At 43.3% G+C, this 18,586-nt stretch overlaps 1 protein-coding gene across 1 annotated transcript in view; it reads left to right on the top strand.

Moving 5' to 3' along the window:
• LOC133489445 (ERC protein 2-like) overlaps positions 1 to 18,586 on the top strand; it is a 138,971-nt gene that overhangs the window by 90,703 nt on the left and 29,682 nt on the right. The window contains 3 exon segments of the mRNA XM_061798565.1: positions 2,943 to 3,090; positions 6,886 to 7,047; positions 9,156 to 9,214. Coding sequence (XP_061654549.1) covers positions 2,943 to 3,090; positions 6,886 to 7,047; positions 9,156 to 9,182 — 337 coding nt within the window. The 3' untranslated portion in view covers positions 9,183 to 9,214.

Here is an 18,586-nt window from a genome sequence, read left to right as displayed (position 1 = left end):
GGCAGCCGTTGATTCCGGGGTCCGTCTCAGAGGGTCTGGGGGTCAATCAATAACGAAAGAAATGCAATTCTACAGAGAGTTGGCTTGCAATATAAGGGGGAAGAACCTGTTGCACTTAAATCTCTACAAGGTCCAGATGTGTTACATCCAAGCTGAATCGTAAAAAGTATGACATCATGATTTTCTTTTTGTAATGAATCACTGTTCAACAGGTAAAAAAAAAAAAATCCACCTGTCTTTTATTTTTACAAGCGATTGAAAAGACATCTTGAGCTATGGGTGTGTAGCAACATTTGATGAAGTGAATCAGTGGGGGTCGGAGAGATGGATCTCTGTTTTCCATATTTCTCAGATAAGATAAACTTGTCTTTCACAACTGCTAACCTTTTATCTCACTATTTTCTTCCGCCATACATGACATGAATCTCATCACAAGATTGCTGATTGGGTTTTTAAAAACGTCCTCCCTATTGTTCAGCTTTTTTTTATGACATATTCATAGATAAGCCTCCTAAAATTGTGCTCGAGTGCAGATAATGCAGAAGAAGATGAGCTGTATGGAGATACTTGGGTTGGGAAGCTGACTTAGAGAGTTTACATCTGGCAGTATGCTGTAAAGATGGCCACTTCCTGAAGTGTATTGGACTTGTTGGCCATGTTCATGATTGTGGGCACACTGTGTTGCCCTCTTAGACCTACTTAGATCTACTGTATTTCTCACAACTCTTTTCTCGAGTTCTGCAAACTCACTCATGGTCCAACAATTGATCTTCGATCATTCGATTAGTCGCATTCCAGTCCATCTTGTCATCCATTCAGTAGTGAATAGTGTATAGAGTTTGAGTTACTTGTATTTACTCAGAGATTGTCAGACTGTAAAAGTTTAATGACACCAACACAATATTGAAATGCGGTCTGGTGCGGACTGGGTTCAGATGAAAGCACATGCTCTGGTGCAATGTAGGTCTGTGTGTGCACGTGTTTGTGTGCGTTCCCATTACAGTGAGCATTAAAAGAAATAACAGTGAAGGTGTGTGGAGACGAAAAGTGTCACGTCAGAGCTGCCGCGTGATTAATGGTGTGATTAGCTGCTCCGATCCACATGTCAGAACACACACCCGTGTGCACACAAATACCGCCATGAATGGGAGTAACCATGTGAGCGCACACAAACACACAGCGGCCTATTAATGGTCTTGAATGGGAGAATCCAGATGCGGTGCAAGGATAATTGTACTAAAAACACCAAATGTAGAGTTCCAGGCCAGCGAGACTTTGGTCGGGGCTCAGTGTGTTTATTTTTGCAATTGAGTTATTACTGCAGGGACTTGAATCATGGAATAAAAACACTCCAATGCAGGTCAATTTTTAATTGAGCCCGAAGTGCAATTTGAATGTGCCCTCTCTCTTCCTCTTCCACTAAACTCAACCCACACATTACCTTGTACTGACATGCTCCTGATTACCTCCGCCAAGGAGGTTATGGCTCCATCATCAACAGATGCTGTTTTTTAGCATATATAATTTAGAACAATTACTTGGGTGTTGGATTGCAGGAAAATCCGCCATTGACCCCATTAATATAAACACAATCGGGAAAGAAAAAAAAAAACTTGGATTTGGACCCAGTTGCAGCAGACATCACGTCCATCAGTAGGATTTTCTTGTCAGCGCCTTGTCAGTCACATTTCTTAACTAATCTTCTTCTATTTGTATAAATGTAACAAAACATACCTCTTGAATCTTAATGAAAGCCATATAAGCTTAGCTTAGTTTTGCTCATCTGAGCATTTTTTTTTTTCCAGCCTTTTACCAGCTCGTGGTCCCGTGTGAAAGGCAAAATGTGTGGTTGAAGTCACTGCCGCCTGTGTGTAAGAAAGTGTGATGTTCACTAGCGATTCACATTCACTTTGTGTTGAAAGCAACTGTCGTTGGGGCGCTGGCACCGGTATACATCTAATTATCTCATTTAACCGAGCCGAAACGAATGTGTAAATGTGCACATGCGTTGTTTGACTTTGATAAAATTGGTCTGAAAGAGACGGGCAAAATATTTTTTTGAAACTAGAAATCTAATGTGAAAGTGGCCTTAGTTTCTCTTAATTTATCTTACATTATTGTTTAAGCTCACCTTGTATTTGCATAATTTTGGACAGCTGTTTACTTCCAACTTTTTGGGAAGAGTTTTGGGAAGGCACATTTCTGTTCCAGCATGACTGTTTGCACAAACAAGCAAAGTCCGTTAGGGCACACTTGCATAAGTTTGTTGTGGAGCAAAAACAAAAACAACAACTTGAATGTCCTTACCGCAAATCCATCAAACAGAGATCGTGAGACAGGCTGTCTCATTTGAGAACATTGTCTTCAAACCTCACCAAATCTCACAGAAACACAACAATCTTGTACAAGGTCTTTTGGGAAGAGTGGAATAGTTAGGATTTCAAATGGTGACCATCTCAACATTTAGCCCATCGTTTTTGAGGCGTGCGTTTACATTAGTGCACGTAACTAGTGTATTTGTCACCACTGTATTTACAAAATCAAGTTTATTCCCGGGTATAGTCATCATTGTTCTGTTCAGGATATAATTTCCCCCGGATAGTGGGCGTAGATTTAAATGTCTGATTGTGTGTGTATGATTAAGCTTCTTCCCTCTGCACCTGTGGACCCTTACAGTATTTGTACACGTTTCGTGGGAACCAGCAGTGACACAGGGAAGATGTCATTGCCCCTTAGGCTACTCATTCATTCCATTATTACGTGACCATGAGTCACAATGTGGTACCAGAGCACTTAGCAGACCTCTTGAAAGATGTCTCTCGATTGCAGAATGTCTGTGACATCTGTAGACATATAAAGACTAGCCAAATGTTTATTGGTGTCACATGAAATAAATATCGTATGATTAACTTCTTACTATCTTTGAACCATGTCTTCCTTAGGCAGCAAGCTTTACTGGCAGCTATCAGTGAGAAGGATGCTAACATAGCCCTTCTGGAGTTGTCTCCCTCAAAGCGAAGGAAAGCCCAAGAGGAAGTGATGGCTCTAAAGCGGGAGAAGGACCGGCTCATGCACCAACTCAAACAGCAGGTACATAAAGCACACACAGCCCACCAAGCTATGAAGAATGTAGTAGACATACAGCAATTGTGGTTTAAATGGGTGACTGGCATGTGAATGATGTGGAGCCTCGCCTTGTGGTCACAATTTAGGACATTGTGGCTTTGGTAAATCAAAGCAGGACGACAAATTCAAACCTGCTGCAGATCACCAGGCCTTGCTTGCAAAGCAGCCTCTCGGGCAAACTTTGTACTTTTAAACCAAGAACAGGCAGAAGTTAATAATTTCTTGTAAACAGAATTGGCTCCTCCGCCTCAAACCAGATTTTTGTGCTCAGTCATCATACGACAAACCCAGGACGGGCTGTGGTTCCACATCCATGCAAAAGGCAAATATCACTTCAGTTGATACGGCAGGAATGTTTCTGCAATTATGTCTATATAATGCAGACCTGCATGTGATTCAGGGGTGAGTCATTAGCGGAGCATTCTGTCTGATAGCTTCTGGTCTCACAGATGTTAATTGTCATCACCTATTTGCCAGATTGACCTTTTTTTGTTCAATACAACCCAATGGCAACCGAGGTATGTGGTTTATTAGGTGCTCGTCAGACCACATGGCTGACTGAACCAAAATGAACACTAGCAATAATGATCCAACAGCAGGGAGTCTGCCTGTGTCCTGAATCAGAGGGCATTCTGGGAAAGTCATATTTCAAAGTCATAGGATGCAGTGGTAAATGTTCACCTACCTGCATGTTTGTACGTGCCTCGTAAACAATTACCAGGCACTGCAGTTCTTTTAAAGGGATTTCTGGGAAAGCTCATTATCTGTTTATCACCATTGGTTTCATCATGTTTTCCCGTTGGGTAAGCAGAGGTTACAGTTACATCTGATGATGTGATGGCTTGTAATTGCAACAATGTGGTCTGGAATGAAGGAGAAAGATGGGATGAAGGATTGTTAATTTTGAAGTTCTGGCAAATTCCTGGGATACACATAAATCCTTGGAAATATCACATCCAAGCGCATGGATTTACCAGGCAATGCAACGACCACCTAACACCAGGGCCCTTAAAGCATGCGACGACTAAATCTATTCATGTTATGAAGGCTGTAAGATTAGTAGTTCCCAAGAGTAGATCTTATAGCACTACGTTTCCTTTCATGAGCTCTCGTGACGTCTCCCAACAAGACCCACACGTTTTCCTGCTGTCTTTGGACCAACTGACATGTGAAGGATAGGTTGCCCGCCTCAGATCATCAACATCCACCGGTAGAAAGAAACTGACCAGGAAATGCCAAAGAATTATGGGACTCAGGGGCTCTGAGGAGAAAATGATCTGGAGAAGAAGATAGATTTACAGATAGCTGTGCCCTGTCTGACCTCTCCATCAACCACTTTCGGTATATCGTGTGAGTGTGTGTGTGTGTGTGTGTGAGCTTGCGGTCTAAGATCAACCATGCTTTCTTACTTCCAGTTATCCTTTGAAGTTCAAAGATTTAGATTAACTCACGCACCTGAAAATTGTAATTATTAGACTTCATCAGGAGAGTCAGAATGAATGTGCCCTCATAGTCTGCCCCCAAGCATCAGCGATTCTTTAAAACTGAGAAATGATGCATTTGTACTTGTAGTCATACCTCTCCACCTTTTAGGTCTGAGATAATTATGCATCCATCCCCAAGAAATGCATCCCTCCACTGTGGCGAGATGAATACTGTTTTCTGAGGTGTGCCATGGGAAGGAATCTATGTAATACAATCGGTCTGTTTGAAGCAGGGTCACTGTGTCTCAGTCACTCCAACTGGGAAAAATATGTGTAATGTTAGGCAGGAATGCGTGCTCACACAAACACAAACATGCCTACAAACAGACCTGATTAAAGAAATGAAGAAAGCACGGTTAAAAACTTTTTGAAGACTTTCCTCAGATGTCTAGTTCATCTCAAGTCCTTCCATGTATCCATGTGTTAATGTAGTTCTGCTCTAATCAGGTTAAGCTTCAGATTTAGGCAGGACTTGACCCAAGCAGCTGTGAGCTGAGCAGTGATATGTTTACACCAACAGCTGCACTCGGATACACATGCAGAGACACATTCAATACATACAAACAGGTTGGAAATCTCTTGTGGTAACACATAGGGCATGGTTTTAGAGGGTCTCGCCAACAATGGCACATTTTTTATGACTCTGCTTTGACCAGTCCACTGAGGGGTGCCACCTGGATCTGTTACTGCCGATTCAATCTACAATCAGGCCTAGATGCTATTACATATGTTTACTCTGTTTTTGCTGTCATTTTATACAAAATATTGTTGTTGTTATTGTTTTTACTGACAGAATTGTTCGTGCAAAGTTTTATTACTTGTTGAAAGTTGGGACTTAGAGCATAAGCAACGGGTACTGTTTTCAATTCAACATCAATTGAATTCTTGAGAGGAATAATCCCTTGGAATGTGTGAACTGTTACTCTTCTCAACATTTATAGTATCTTAACTCATTCACTGCCAGCCTTCCCAGTTAACATGGATATTTGACTTCTAAAGCCGTCAATGGCAGTGAATTAAATTTCCTAATAATAAAGCTTGAATCTTCATGGTAAAAATCAAATCAGACATAAACAGGACAACGGTAGGATTGTTGAGCCTTGGTGAATTGACATTCCACTTTAATATTTATCTTTATGTACAAGGACACAGACAGCTAGTTCATCATAAGCATAATTTTATTTTGGGGGGAAGGTGGGGGGCTTATGTTTTAGTACAGTATGGTGTGCGTGTGTGTGGTATGTAATTGTCCCAGTCTCAATGACAGGTGTCCGCTGTGTAACAGTTGTTCCACCTAGTCACACCTGGGAGTGTCAACACCTGAGGTCAAGAAGGGCAGGCAACTTCAGTCGAGTCCTTAAGCATCTTGTTGTCTGTCTGAGCCCTCCTACCCCTCGTCCTTCCTCCCCTAACCATGGTGTCAAGGTTCTTGCCTTATCTAAGGAACTCCTCTCCAATTGAATGGAACGGCTAAGCTCTTTAATATGAGCCACATCCTCTCTTGTGATCCTGCCTTCCTCATTTCCTCAGTCATTAGGCACTGACTGCTTATCTCAGCAGGTGTGTCCCCGGGCTGTATCTACCTTGTATCTGTGACAGCTGACCATGGCTTCTGGTCTCTTCATTTAAGGCTGACTCAACACATGCCACATCATTTTGGATTACAGCCATGCTCTTATCTTTCCCTCGACTCGTTTTCACCCTCATGGCACCTACAGCACCGAAGCCCACCCCTGGGAAAGTATTTGAAAATATAGAGCTGAACCTGTCAATAAAACTGCACTCACTCCATCTATGTCTACCTCCTTGAAAGCTGGCCTTACACAAGTCAGCCTAATGTCTGTGGAGGCTGTTATCTCTATTCCCGTGCTAAAATGTTAGCAGAACGACAGCCTATTTCGCATACATACGCTCTCTAACACAAACACACAAAAATGCCATTTTGGGACATCCAGGACGACAGACATTGAAGCATAACTTTAGTCTCAGGAATCTAAATCTAATGCAAGTGTGGGAATGTCTGCAGCCTCAGGGTTTGTGCAACACTTCCTAACATTTCTTACTGCCATTTGTCTTATTACGCTGAGAAATGGATAATATTTGACAGACTTATGGTGTTTCCATCAGACACTCCGATTTATGTAATTTATCACCTGTCAGGTGTTGTCAACACCACTGCTTTTAACGTCTTTGATGGCTTTCAACATGTTCCACCCCGAGAAAGCCCATCAACAGCCTAATAACCGAATAGTTTTGCTTTCTCATTGGTTTGCAGACTCAGAGCAGAATGAAGATGATGGCCGATAACTATGAGGAAGATCGGATCCACTCTCAACATCATCCTCACCATTCTCTCCACTTGCACTCTGCAAATATACATCACAGAAGCCTCCCAAGAGGACCGCCGCATGCCAACCACAGACTCTCTATGGACCAGGTCAGTTTGAATGTCCACACAAACACACATCAGTGTCAAGTTCATCTTTGATACCGCAAAAGGACATGTGATGGTTTCTCATCTTTCAACATGTTCAGTCATTTATCATTCACAACTACAACACTTCCCTATTTATGTTCGTCAAAGTTGATACTTCCAGCCAAGTCAAAGCAGACAAATTTGGAATTTGTGTATGAATTTATCTAAGCTTAAGAATCTCTCTCCTGACCTGTTTTTCTCTGTCTGGTTATGATTACCAGACAAGCCTGCGGTAATTAGTCTTCGCGTGCCTTTTTGAAGAACACACTTTTATTTCTTATCAGCACGACACCATTCAACACTTGAATGTTTCCATCACTTTGTATGTTTATGTAGACATTAAGTAATATTTCCATGCAAGATGTAATTGCTATTTATAAAAAAATACACTTTCAAATACTCCCACTTTTGTTGACTTTTTTTTATTTTTTATTTTTTTTATTAATGCAATAGGACCCCATGAAGATTTGACGTGGGGGGAAGTGGGAAATCCGAACAGCGAGAATAAAGTCTTGAGTATGTGTGACTGTTTGGCAGCTTATGATGAATACCTGGGGATTTCCACTGGTTGAAATGTCTGTTTTTACATGTGCTTTTACACAATTCATAATTGATTAAATGTTTCTGAAACTGCTGTCTAAATGTTAGTGAAATATGCACGGGAGATTGTGTGCAGAAACTCAGCTCTTCAGGTTTGAGTTATAGAATGCATTAGAATAGTGTATATGAATGTGTCCATTTGTACCATTTTGAACTAAAATTAATGAGTTTATATTGTATATTCTTCTATAATATTTAGTACGGATAACGTCGTGTTTTAAGCCAAACAGTGTTGACCAAATCCAAACCATGCTCATATTTCATTGGAATCTCCAGGTCAGATCACATTTACTGTTAAGTGAGTGGCTTTTCCTTATATCTGCTCTTTGACCCCCAAGATTACGACAATGCCCCCAAGGAGCAACTGTGTGCGTGTGTGTATGCGTGCGTGCGTGTGTGTAGTGCTGATGGGGTATGTCAGGTCGCACAGTCTGAATGTCACAGAAGTCCCCGTGCTGAGACTCCACACCTCCTTTTATTTCTCTCTTTCATCTAAGCATGATTAATTACTCTGTTTTTCTTCAACGTGGTCTTGTGCCTTACTCTCATTCTTTTCTCTTCCCACCATCAGTTTCTGGAGTGGCTTAGCCATATTTATTTATTTGTTCGTAAAGGTATCACATGCCTAGCATCTAGTCCTGTTTACATGAGACAGTTTTAAAATAAAAATGGATAAAACTTGTTTTGGCGACTTTTTTTTTTTTTTGTAAATAAAAACACAAACTCTTGAAAAAGGTGTCACAGATTGTTTTCCATAAATGCAATCCGCCTATCTATCTATACGGTATAAATACAGACTCTAACCATATTCTACTGTTATTTGTCAAGGTACAGGTGAAATATATTTGACGAAGACGAGTACTGGAAGTGCTTTTTTTTCTCTTGAGATGTACCCCAACTCTGTGGCTCAGCATGAAGTGTGTGCGCTTTGACGGGCATATTTGTGTCCATGTTGTTCTCATTTAGCTATGCCAGCTCCACTACCAGACACTTGGCAGCAAGCACCGAAGGAAATAGAAAACATTTTGAAAGTGTTTATCAAATTCTGAATTATACAACCTTTTCTTTTGGGTTGTTGCTGCTTTTCTAGGCCCTAACGTGCTGCTTTCTTCAGATCTGTGAGAAATTGCACATGGCACTCCTGATTGTTTGTGTGTGAGTGCGTGTCCGTCTGTGTGTTTAACCTGCCAGAATGAGTATTTATATGTCTGGTTTTGTTTAGAGCCTATGTCACAGCCAGTTGCTGCATGCTAACATTTAGCATTTTGAAGAGCTAGCATGTTGCATACAAAGGCTATTTTAGTCACTGCAGAGTTGCAGCCCAGCGAGCTTACCGAGCTTGTCACAAGCACTCAACGCAAGGAATGTCACAATGTACTTTTCAAAAAAGTATTATAGTCTGTGCATTGAAAGTGTGCTTTTAAAATGTTTATACTGACAGTGATGTATCTCCCCTGTTTATATCCCAGGAGGATGAAGAGGGCATTTGGGCATGATTTGGCGTCATCGTTGGATCATTGTCAACAAAGTGAGTACCCATGTTTGTATATCCGGCCCAGATGCGTTAATGATCAACTACACAATAGCCTACAGTTAGCTAGGATAATCACTGGCCAGCAATGTTGATTCAACCACAGGAACCACACCATTACCCGACTCTGACAAAGTCTAACAACCTTCCCGTTGCTTATGAATTTCCGTTGCCTGAAGATTTATAGCTGCCTTTATGGTGAAGGTACATTTGCTGGTTCTTTCAAGTGCTTTCTATTCACTGCCTGCATGGTTATATAGGCAACTGCGCATATTAGATCTAAATGCACTAAGCAGCCTAATGTGGGTGTACCAGGGTCCAGCGGTGATAAAAACGACACGGTGACACAAACCAGAGATGGACAAGTCAATCTCCTCCAAGCCGTGCCTTTTTTTTTTTTTTTTTGAGCCATAGTAAAATTTTCTCCCCCACCCTGTTGTGTTCCCGTGTGTGTGAGGTAGTTAATTACAATAGAACACTGAACAGTCATGATGGGTTTTTTTTAGAGTGCAAGCTGAAAAAGCATAAAATGAAGAATGCAGAATCATAAAGGGTAATTCCTGTTGTGGAGGTTTTATATCGAAGCCCCCCATGGACTCAAGATGCCTTTCAACGCAGACCTGTGCTTTGGTTTGCTTGGCGCTAATACGTGTGTGTTTAAAACAAAAAGTCAGGCGGAATGAAGCATGGATGAAGACATACAGGCCTTCGAGGCCCTGAGAAGGAGGTTGCCTATGTTTTTATGTGCCAAGTGAAGTGAATAGCAGGCGGCATCGTGCACTCATAGTTTCCAATGAATCTCATTAATTCCCACCAATAATCCACAGGTGGACCATCACAAGCGGATTGTCTTTCTAACCTCAGTGACTTAGCCGTTATGGACTTTGGCCTGATGGTGCTTAACGGATTACAATTCTGTTAGTGTGTCGGAGCAAATGGTTTGTCTTTCCACAGTGTAGCCACGATAGGTTTAGTTTAGAGTGTATTTGTGCACAAGCGCATTAGCAAGCACGACATATAGTACCGGAGCAGTCTATATAGTCTGTAATGTAGTCCATATGTGCGGGGCGGCAGCAGTGTCAGGATTCACCATCATGAACGACCACACTGCTCCAATTCTCTGTCTTTCCATCTCTCCATCTTTTTTCCATGCTGTTCTTTCTACATCCATTTTTTTCTGTGGGCTGCTCTGTAATATATATTCCTTCAAGGTAAACCTAGGACTCAGAGTCTTGACTTAGCCTGCTGCTAATCAGATATGCCGGTGGTGTGTGTGCGCGCATTGACGTGTGTGCGTATTGGCTCTTCTTATCCCAATCTAATACAATAAGCCAGGCACATTAGCCTTTAGCGCAAAGTGGTGTTGTGGCTAGCAATATCAGTGCAGTTCATCTATCCGCTGCTGTTGTTCTGGCAGTGTGCAATGCGAGCACAGCTAACGTGTGTTAGCCACCCTTTATGGAAGACCAGATGGGAGCTATTTAGTGGTGTGTAGCTACAGCGCAAAAAGGCCAGACCTAATCCCCATATCCTGTCCCTGAGTGAGCCCTCCCTAATATGAACAAACAGAGATGACAGCACAGATAGCCAAATAGACAGCAAAATAGCCAGGGATCTGCGCGTCTGTGCGGACATCACAGTCTTTGCTGCAGGAATTCATGCTTTCTTTGACAGATGCTCCCTGGACTGCCAATGTGAGGCTGGCCTTTGTATTCCACACAAACTGAGCTTTGAAATTGGAATTGGCAACGCTCACTGGAGCATCCTGATATAGATGTGGATGTTTTTCTATAAGAACACCAAATGCTGATTGGCTTGTTGGTTGCGTATGCCCTGCTGATGATTACAGAGGTTTTGTTTACCCTCTTGGCCTCCAAGACACCCCCTACTCTAATGAAATAAGAATGCCCTTTTGGGCAGAGAGCACACGAAAGGGGGGTTCGATGAAAAAGTGAACGAGAACTTCAGGCCAAAAAGTGAAGCAGTGTGGGGGGAAGAGGTTCTCTGGAAACATTATGCTTTTATTCCCACCGTGAAGTTGTTTGTACTGAATGGAGAGAAAAGAAGCTGAGAGGCTTTCCTAGTGGGGACAGGTTTGTTCCGGCTAAAACAAGTCAAAAAGATGGCTTACATTTGCTCATGCTGTGTTTTTACTGAATGCAGCATTTGTGTGTCCACATTATGTACATCTGTAAGTATTCCACTCGTGCATGCAGGAGGAAGGAGAAAAGCGCATTCATCACGAAAGGGACTGTCAGTGCTGTTTAATATTCTGGAATGCACTTTAGTTGTTGTCAAGGAAATTGTTTTGCTCGCCTAAAGCCTGAATCTGATCGGCTCGAACCAAGGCCAAGGGCTCCTGTTTATTAAAACGGGCTTGAAGGTCTACGAAACCATTCAAGAGAACCTGTGGACACAAGAAAAAGCGACATCATTCTGTTTTGGTACAATAGTAAAATAGCTTTACAAAGGAGTAGTACTGTGTTTTATACCACGAACACTTAACTTTGACATAGAAACAGTCACTGTACCTTGGAGTCCATTGTTTAAACGTATGGGGAAATTAGGTAGATTATACCTGGAAAGACAGAAATCGCTTGTACAGTTATCATTGAGCGCATGGTGGGCAAGATGCTTGAGCAAACCTGTTCTCATCTCCACCCATCGGTCAGTGCCTTTTTCAAATTTAAGACGAACAGTCACTTTTGCACATGGCAATGTGCTGCTTGCTGAAGATGGCATGTAGTGATGATGTATATAGGAAGAAAGTGTTTGTTGGTCAAATAAATGCTGGATGCTCGACAGCCCTGGATTGTTCCAATCCCGACTGCAACCACAAGTGTAAGTGTGAGTGACATGTTTTTAACAAAACGGCATACTTGTGCGACCATTGCTCGTTTTCTGTTTCCAAGAATTACTCTTGAGTTATTATCTTAACCATGACAATCAGTCACAAAGCCTTAAAAGTAAGTAATAACTTAACCCCAAGCTTCAGTGTTATGTAATACTACCCAGGTTTCCCACATATTTCTGAAGACAATTTTTCTTTGTTTTGAGAGCAAAGTACTTCTAATTATGACAGCGTCATAATTGGAAGCATGGGGGCACGTGTCCATTTTTAATTACATGAAATGGATAACAGGTTCTATGATCAGCTATCAAAAGGCTACCTGCCAGTGATATCCTTATTTCAGTCTAGAGTTTTGTCTGGGACAAGAACTGATAAGGACCCTCTGATCAGGCCCCTATTTGAGGCAACAAAAATATGGTTTTAATGAAAGTGGATCTCATTAAATTATATACTGAGAGAAAGTGTTACTAGTACCAACGTGACAATATTTCTGCCAAAAATCAAATTCTGGTTGGAATTGCCACTTCAACCTAGGTGCAACGCACCAAGAATCTTGAAAATCAGATGTTGGGTTCTTGAGAAATTTAGTTTTTGTTTCAGACAAAAAATGCCTTTTTGGGGAAGGTTTTTATGTGATATCGCCTATAGAAAAAAAAAAACTGCTCAAAAAGCACTTTCAAATTAACATTATTTATCAACATAATCTCCTCGACCCTATTGTTTCATCTGCTACTCGGGGAACCCCTTCTCCGATGCTGTTTACTTAAGGTTTGTATATTAGTTAGTATTTATTAAAACATTAGTTAGTATTTATTAAAAAAAAAATAATAATAATAATTTTCCTTCAGGGGCCTTCATTTTTGTGTCACTACGTGTGAAAAGTCGCAAGAATGTGACTTATGTTTTTCCTTCAGACCCACTTCATTTACTGAGAAAAGCAGACAGGTGTGCGCGTGTGTGTGTGTGTGTGTGTGTGTGTGTGTGTGTGTGTGTATATATATATATATATATATATATATATATATATATATATATATATATACACATCCATCCATTTTCTGAGTCGCTTCTCCTCACAAGGGTCGCGGGCGTGCTGGAGCCTATCCCAGCTATCTTTGGGCAAATGGCGGGGTACACCCTGAACTGGTCACCAGCCAATCACAGGGCACAGAGAAACAAATAACCATTTTCACTCACGTTCACACCTATGGACAATTTTAGAGTCTTCAATCAACCTACCACGCAGGTTTTTGGGATGTGGGAGGAAACCGGAGTGCCCGGCGAAAACCCACGTAGGCACGGGGAGAACATGCAAACTCCACACAGGCGGGGCCGGGATTTGAACCCCGGTCCTCGGAACTGTGAGGCAGATGTGCTAACCAGTCGTACACCGTGCCGCCATATGCGCACACATGTGTGTCTTATGTAATATTTGGGTGTGCAGCTGTGCGCACATCTAATGCGTGCTTGCAGCCGTGCTGGCAAGTATCTTTTTGGTGACCAGTGAACCACAGATGAGGGGGGGGGGGGTCAGAAGAGGCGTCTGACCAAAGCCATCCCTCATCCCGTTGTCAGCATCAACAGCCTGTGAGGTCAAAGGTCGTCCCACCACGTTGAACATGAGAAGAGTGAAATCAATAACTCGGCAACACCTGTACACTCACAACTGTGTGTGCCAAATGTACGTCAGTACATCTTACAGCAGTGCCTTTTATTATTGACGTCCAATATTGACATCCTCGTGTCACAATGGTTTAGGCTTTCAAATTATGTGATTAAATGAAACTTTTTTAATATTACCATTAACACAAGCTCACGGGAATTGTTCTTCTAAACTAGGTCCATTAACAGGAATAATAGACTTGGTTGACCCAGGTGGCTCCAACTACCGGAAACAAATTCCTTGTGTGTTTTGGACATACTTGGCAAATAAAGATGATTCAGATTTTTGTAAGCATTTGACATGCTTATTTAAGTATTTTGGGTTCATAGTTTGTGGTATATTTAAATTTTGTATAAACAATTAATAGAGGCAAATATAATCACTTTTAGGGCACCGTCAATTATTCATGGGAATTCGGTATTCAGTCCCGAAACCCCTGCAAATAATTTTGACACCTGGTGTGTGTGTGGATGTTAAGATTCCTTGCCTGAGTAAGCACCTTTGCTCCTCCCACAACACACTCATTACACACACTGAGACATGACCGCACGCAATACCAGCAATTATGGAGCAAGGAAGTGATTTATCACTCCTCTATGATTTAATCTCCAGTTCACATTCTTGTGTTCTTGAGACTGGATCTGTGCATCCGCGTGTGGGTCATCGGTGGCGGGCGGGCAGACGGACCAACCTTTCACATCCCCATTTGCCTCAACTCACCACCTCTTGTACCTTATATCACACCTTGACTTGTGCATTGTGTCCAAAATGGCATTTCTGTTGCGTGAGATGTATTAATGCATATGTAAATTACATATTTGGACTGAACCACTGAAAGCCAGCTCTGTCTGTCTGGACATGCTTGGAGTGATTGTGTCTGTCTGGAATAGTGCTTCTCCTGTTTGCGGTTGATGATGTCTAATATTTGATGAAATTTTTTTTTATTGTTTTACTCTGCTGTGTTTGTGCCCACGTGTGTTCGTATGTGAAAGAAAGCTCAAGAAAGAAGATAGAGAAATTCTGACTGGATTACAAGTCTGTTTTGTGAGCTTATCGAAATGGCAGCACACAAAAGCCCTTCCCTGAGGAGATCCTCGCACCTGTGGAGGCACTACGAGGAAGCCAGGGTTTGCGTGTGTGTGTGTGTGTGTGTGTGGGTGCAAGTGTGTGGATGCAAGTGTGTGTGCATGTTGGGATGACAGGGTAAAAAAATGCAATGTGCAAAGGAGAGCCCTCAGTGGAATGGTGTGAGGGTCAGTCAGATCATATCCCAAAGAGAAAAATTATCTACAAAAGGATGACTGATTGAGGGAGTGAGCAGAATTTAGAGGCAGAAAAAATGGAAAAAAAGAATCACAACCTTTTTCAGCATTAACTTTTTCTGCAGATTTCATGCGCCACGCTTTACCAACACATGCAGATAAAACCACTGAAAATACCACACTGCCTCAAGTCTTGCCGAAAGCCCGCCACACACTGAGCAATGCGACCCTACGCAAAAATATATTCAAAGAATACAGCCAGCGATTCCAACCGCACACCAGGCGACTGACCCTAGCATAAATCAACTCGCTGCAATGGAAAAAAAATGCATTGTCAGAAATATTTTTAGATGCCCCGAGTGAGGATAAGTGGTACAGAAAATGGATGGATGCTTTGTAATTTAAATGAAGTGGTAAATATTCAAACTGCAAAAATGTTACAGTGGCTTGCAATAATGTATAACTTTTTAGGAACCAATCATCTGTCCCACTTTTAATGAAGACTTAGGTCACTACTGTGCTATTTTAATGTTGGTCATTATGGTGGTACTTGGAGAGCAAGTACTTGTTTTCAAGTGGTATTATGTGCAAATGTTGGAGAACCAGTGCAGTAGTTAATAAGCATATTTAAAAACAAAAATAGCATTCATCTTCAGGATTGACACCAGAGGAAGGAATATATCAGAAATGTTTTTTTTATTTCTGAAGGAATATGATTATGGAGATTTTCTTTAAAAACATTTCTGCAAATGTCAGAGCTGCTTTTGGGCTCTCCTTGGAAAGTGAACAGGAATGCCTCCCGCTAAACGTCGTCCCAGTGCAGAGTCAGCAGCGTTCACAGCTCGGGGTATCATGCGCTAACAACATCATCAACCCTTGGATTGACACTCAACATTAGAGCCGGACCGCTAATTAGGCCTCATATAACAGTGGGTTGCAGTTTATGTCTCACGCTAGCCCAACACTTTCCAAAGGTCATCCGTATGTAGGAAGCTTGTAAAAAGTTAAGGTGCTGCGTGACCATTTGTCAAAATGACAACACCTCTTGTAGAATGGATGTGTCATGAGTTATGATCGTCTTCTCTTCCTTGAGAGGCTCTAATGTGGTGTCAGTGACCTTTTCAAACCAGCAAAATCGTTGATGACGTCGGGCTTCAAAAACCAAAAGTAGGTCACGGGCCTATTGCTGCGGGGTTCACATATGACAAGCGTTGTAAAATTTTTAAGGGCCTTAAGTCTGAAAGGTTGCAGAATAAACTCCTCATTTAGGCTTGAAACCTAAGACGTTTCGAAACCCTTCAGCCTGAATGAAAGTCGTTCCAAGGGGGCTTAGTTTGTTTGCTGTTTCATCCACCAAGTACACGGCCTTGCCACAAAAAAGTCACACATTCCAATGTTACAATTGCACTGCCTTTAATGTTTAGTTCCAACACACACACACACACACACACATGCGCACACTAGTTTGGCTCCTCTGTATTTTCATAAATAAATCTGAAATTATATCTGGGCACACAGTCTGTACAGTACTCATGCTAGGCTATTGGAACCATGCCCTACTTGGGCACAATCCCCCGCTCACCCCACCCTCTCCTGTCCCTCACTGGTCTGCACTCACACTGTTCAATAAACATTAGCACTTTGGCCCATTTACAGAGCCAAAAAGGACAATTAGATGACATTTATTTTTACCGTTGATATATTGCTGTAGTTATAGTCCATCCATCCATCCATTTTCTACCACTTATCCGAGGTCGGGTCGCGGGGGCAGTAGCTTTAGCAGGGACGCCCAGACTTTCCTCTCCCTAGCCACTTCATCCAGCTCTTCCGGGGGGGTCCCGAGGCGTTCCCAGGCCAGCCGAAGGACGTAGTCTCGCCAGCGTGTCCTGGGTTGTCCCCGGGGTCTCCTCCCGGTGGGACATGCCCAGAACATCTCACCAGGGAGGCATCCGGGAGGCATCCGAATCAGATGCCCCAGCCACCTCATCTGGCTCCTCTCGATGTGAAGGAGCAGCAGCTCTACTCTGAGATCCTCCCGGATGACCGAGCTTCTCACCCTATCTCTAAGGGAGAGCCCGGACACCCTGCGGAGGAAACTCATTTCGGCCGCTTGTATCCTGGATCTTATTCTTTCGGTCATGACCCACAGCTCGTGACCAAAGGTGAGGGTAGGAACGTAGATCGACCGGTAAATCGAGAGCTTCGCCTTTCAGCTTAGCTCCTTCTTTACCACAACGGATCGATACAAAGTCCGCATCACTGCAGACGCTGCACCGATCCGCCTGTCAATCTCCCGTTCCATTCTTCCCTCACTCGTGAACAAGACCCCAAGATACTTGAACTCCTCCACTTGGGGCAGGATCTCATCCCCGACCTGGAGAGGGCACGTCACCCTTTTCCGACTGAGGACCATGGTCTCAGATTTGGAGGTGCTGATTCTCATCCAAGCCGCTTCACACACTCGGCTGCGAACTGCTCCAGTGAGAGTTGGAGGTCACGGCTTGATGAAGCCAACAGAACCACATCATCAGCAAAAAGCATAGATTCAATACTGAGGCCACCAAACCGGACCCCCTCTACGCCTCGGCTGCGCCTAGAAATTCTGTCCATAAAAGTTATGAACAGAATCGGTGACAAAGGGCAACCTTGGCGGAGTCCAACCCTCACCAGAAACGAGTCCGACTTACTGCCGGATATGCGGACCAAACTCTGACTCCGGTCGTACAGGGAGCGAACAGCCCCGTATCAGGGGGTTCGGTACCCCATACTCCCGAAGCACCCCTCACAGGACTCCCCGAAGCACACGGTCGAACGCCTTCTCCAAGTCCACAAAACACATGTAGACTGGTTGGGCGAACTGCCATGCACCCTCGAGGACCCTGATGTAGAGCTGGTTCACTGTTCCACGGCCAGGACAAAAACCACACTGCTCCTCCTGAATCTGAGATTCCACTTCCCGATGGACCCTCCTCTCCAGCACCCCTGAATAGACCTTACCAGGTAGGCTGAGGAGTGCTATCCCCCTGTAGTTGGAACACACCCTCCGGTCCCCCTTCTTAAAAAGGGGGACCACCACCCAAGTCTGCCAATCCAGAGGCACTGTCCCCGATGTCCACGCGATGTTGCAGAGGCGTGTCAACCAGGACAGCCCTACACTATCCAGAGCCTTGAGGAACTCCGGGCGAATCTCATCCACCCCCGGGCCTTGGCACCGAGGAGCTTTTTAACCACCGCAGTGACCTCAACCCCAGAGATAGGAGAGCCCGCCTCAGAGAACCCAGACTCTGCTCCCAAATGGGAAGGCGTGTCGGTAGAATTGAGGAGGTCTTCGAAGTATTCTCCCCACCGACTCACAACGTCCCGAGTCGAGGTCAGCAGCGCCCCATCCCCACTATACACAGTTTTGACGGTGCACTGCTTCTCCCTCCTGAGACGCCGGATGGTGGACCAGAATTTCATCGAAGCCGTCCGGAAGTCTTTCTCCATGGCCTCACCGAACTCCTCCCATGCCCGAGTTTTTGCTTCAGTGACCACCAAAGCTGCATTCCGCTTGGCGAGCCGATCCCCGGCTACAGAAGCTGGCTCTCGGGATG

This window comes from Phyllopteryx taeniolatus, chromosome 1 (assembly GCF_024500385.1).
Source record: "Phyllopteryx taeniolatus isolate TA_2022b chromosome 1, UOR_Ptae_1.2, whole genome shotgun sequence".
Taxonomy (NCBI): Eukaryota; Metazoa; Chordata; class Actinopteri; order Syngnathiformes; family Syngnathidae; genus Phyllopteryx; species Phyllopteryx taeniolatus.
Note: the sequence above shows the minus strand (reverse complement) of the source record. Positions and strands in the feature narration are given on the sequence as shown.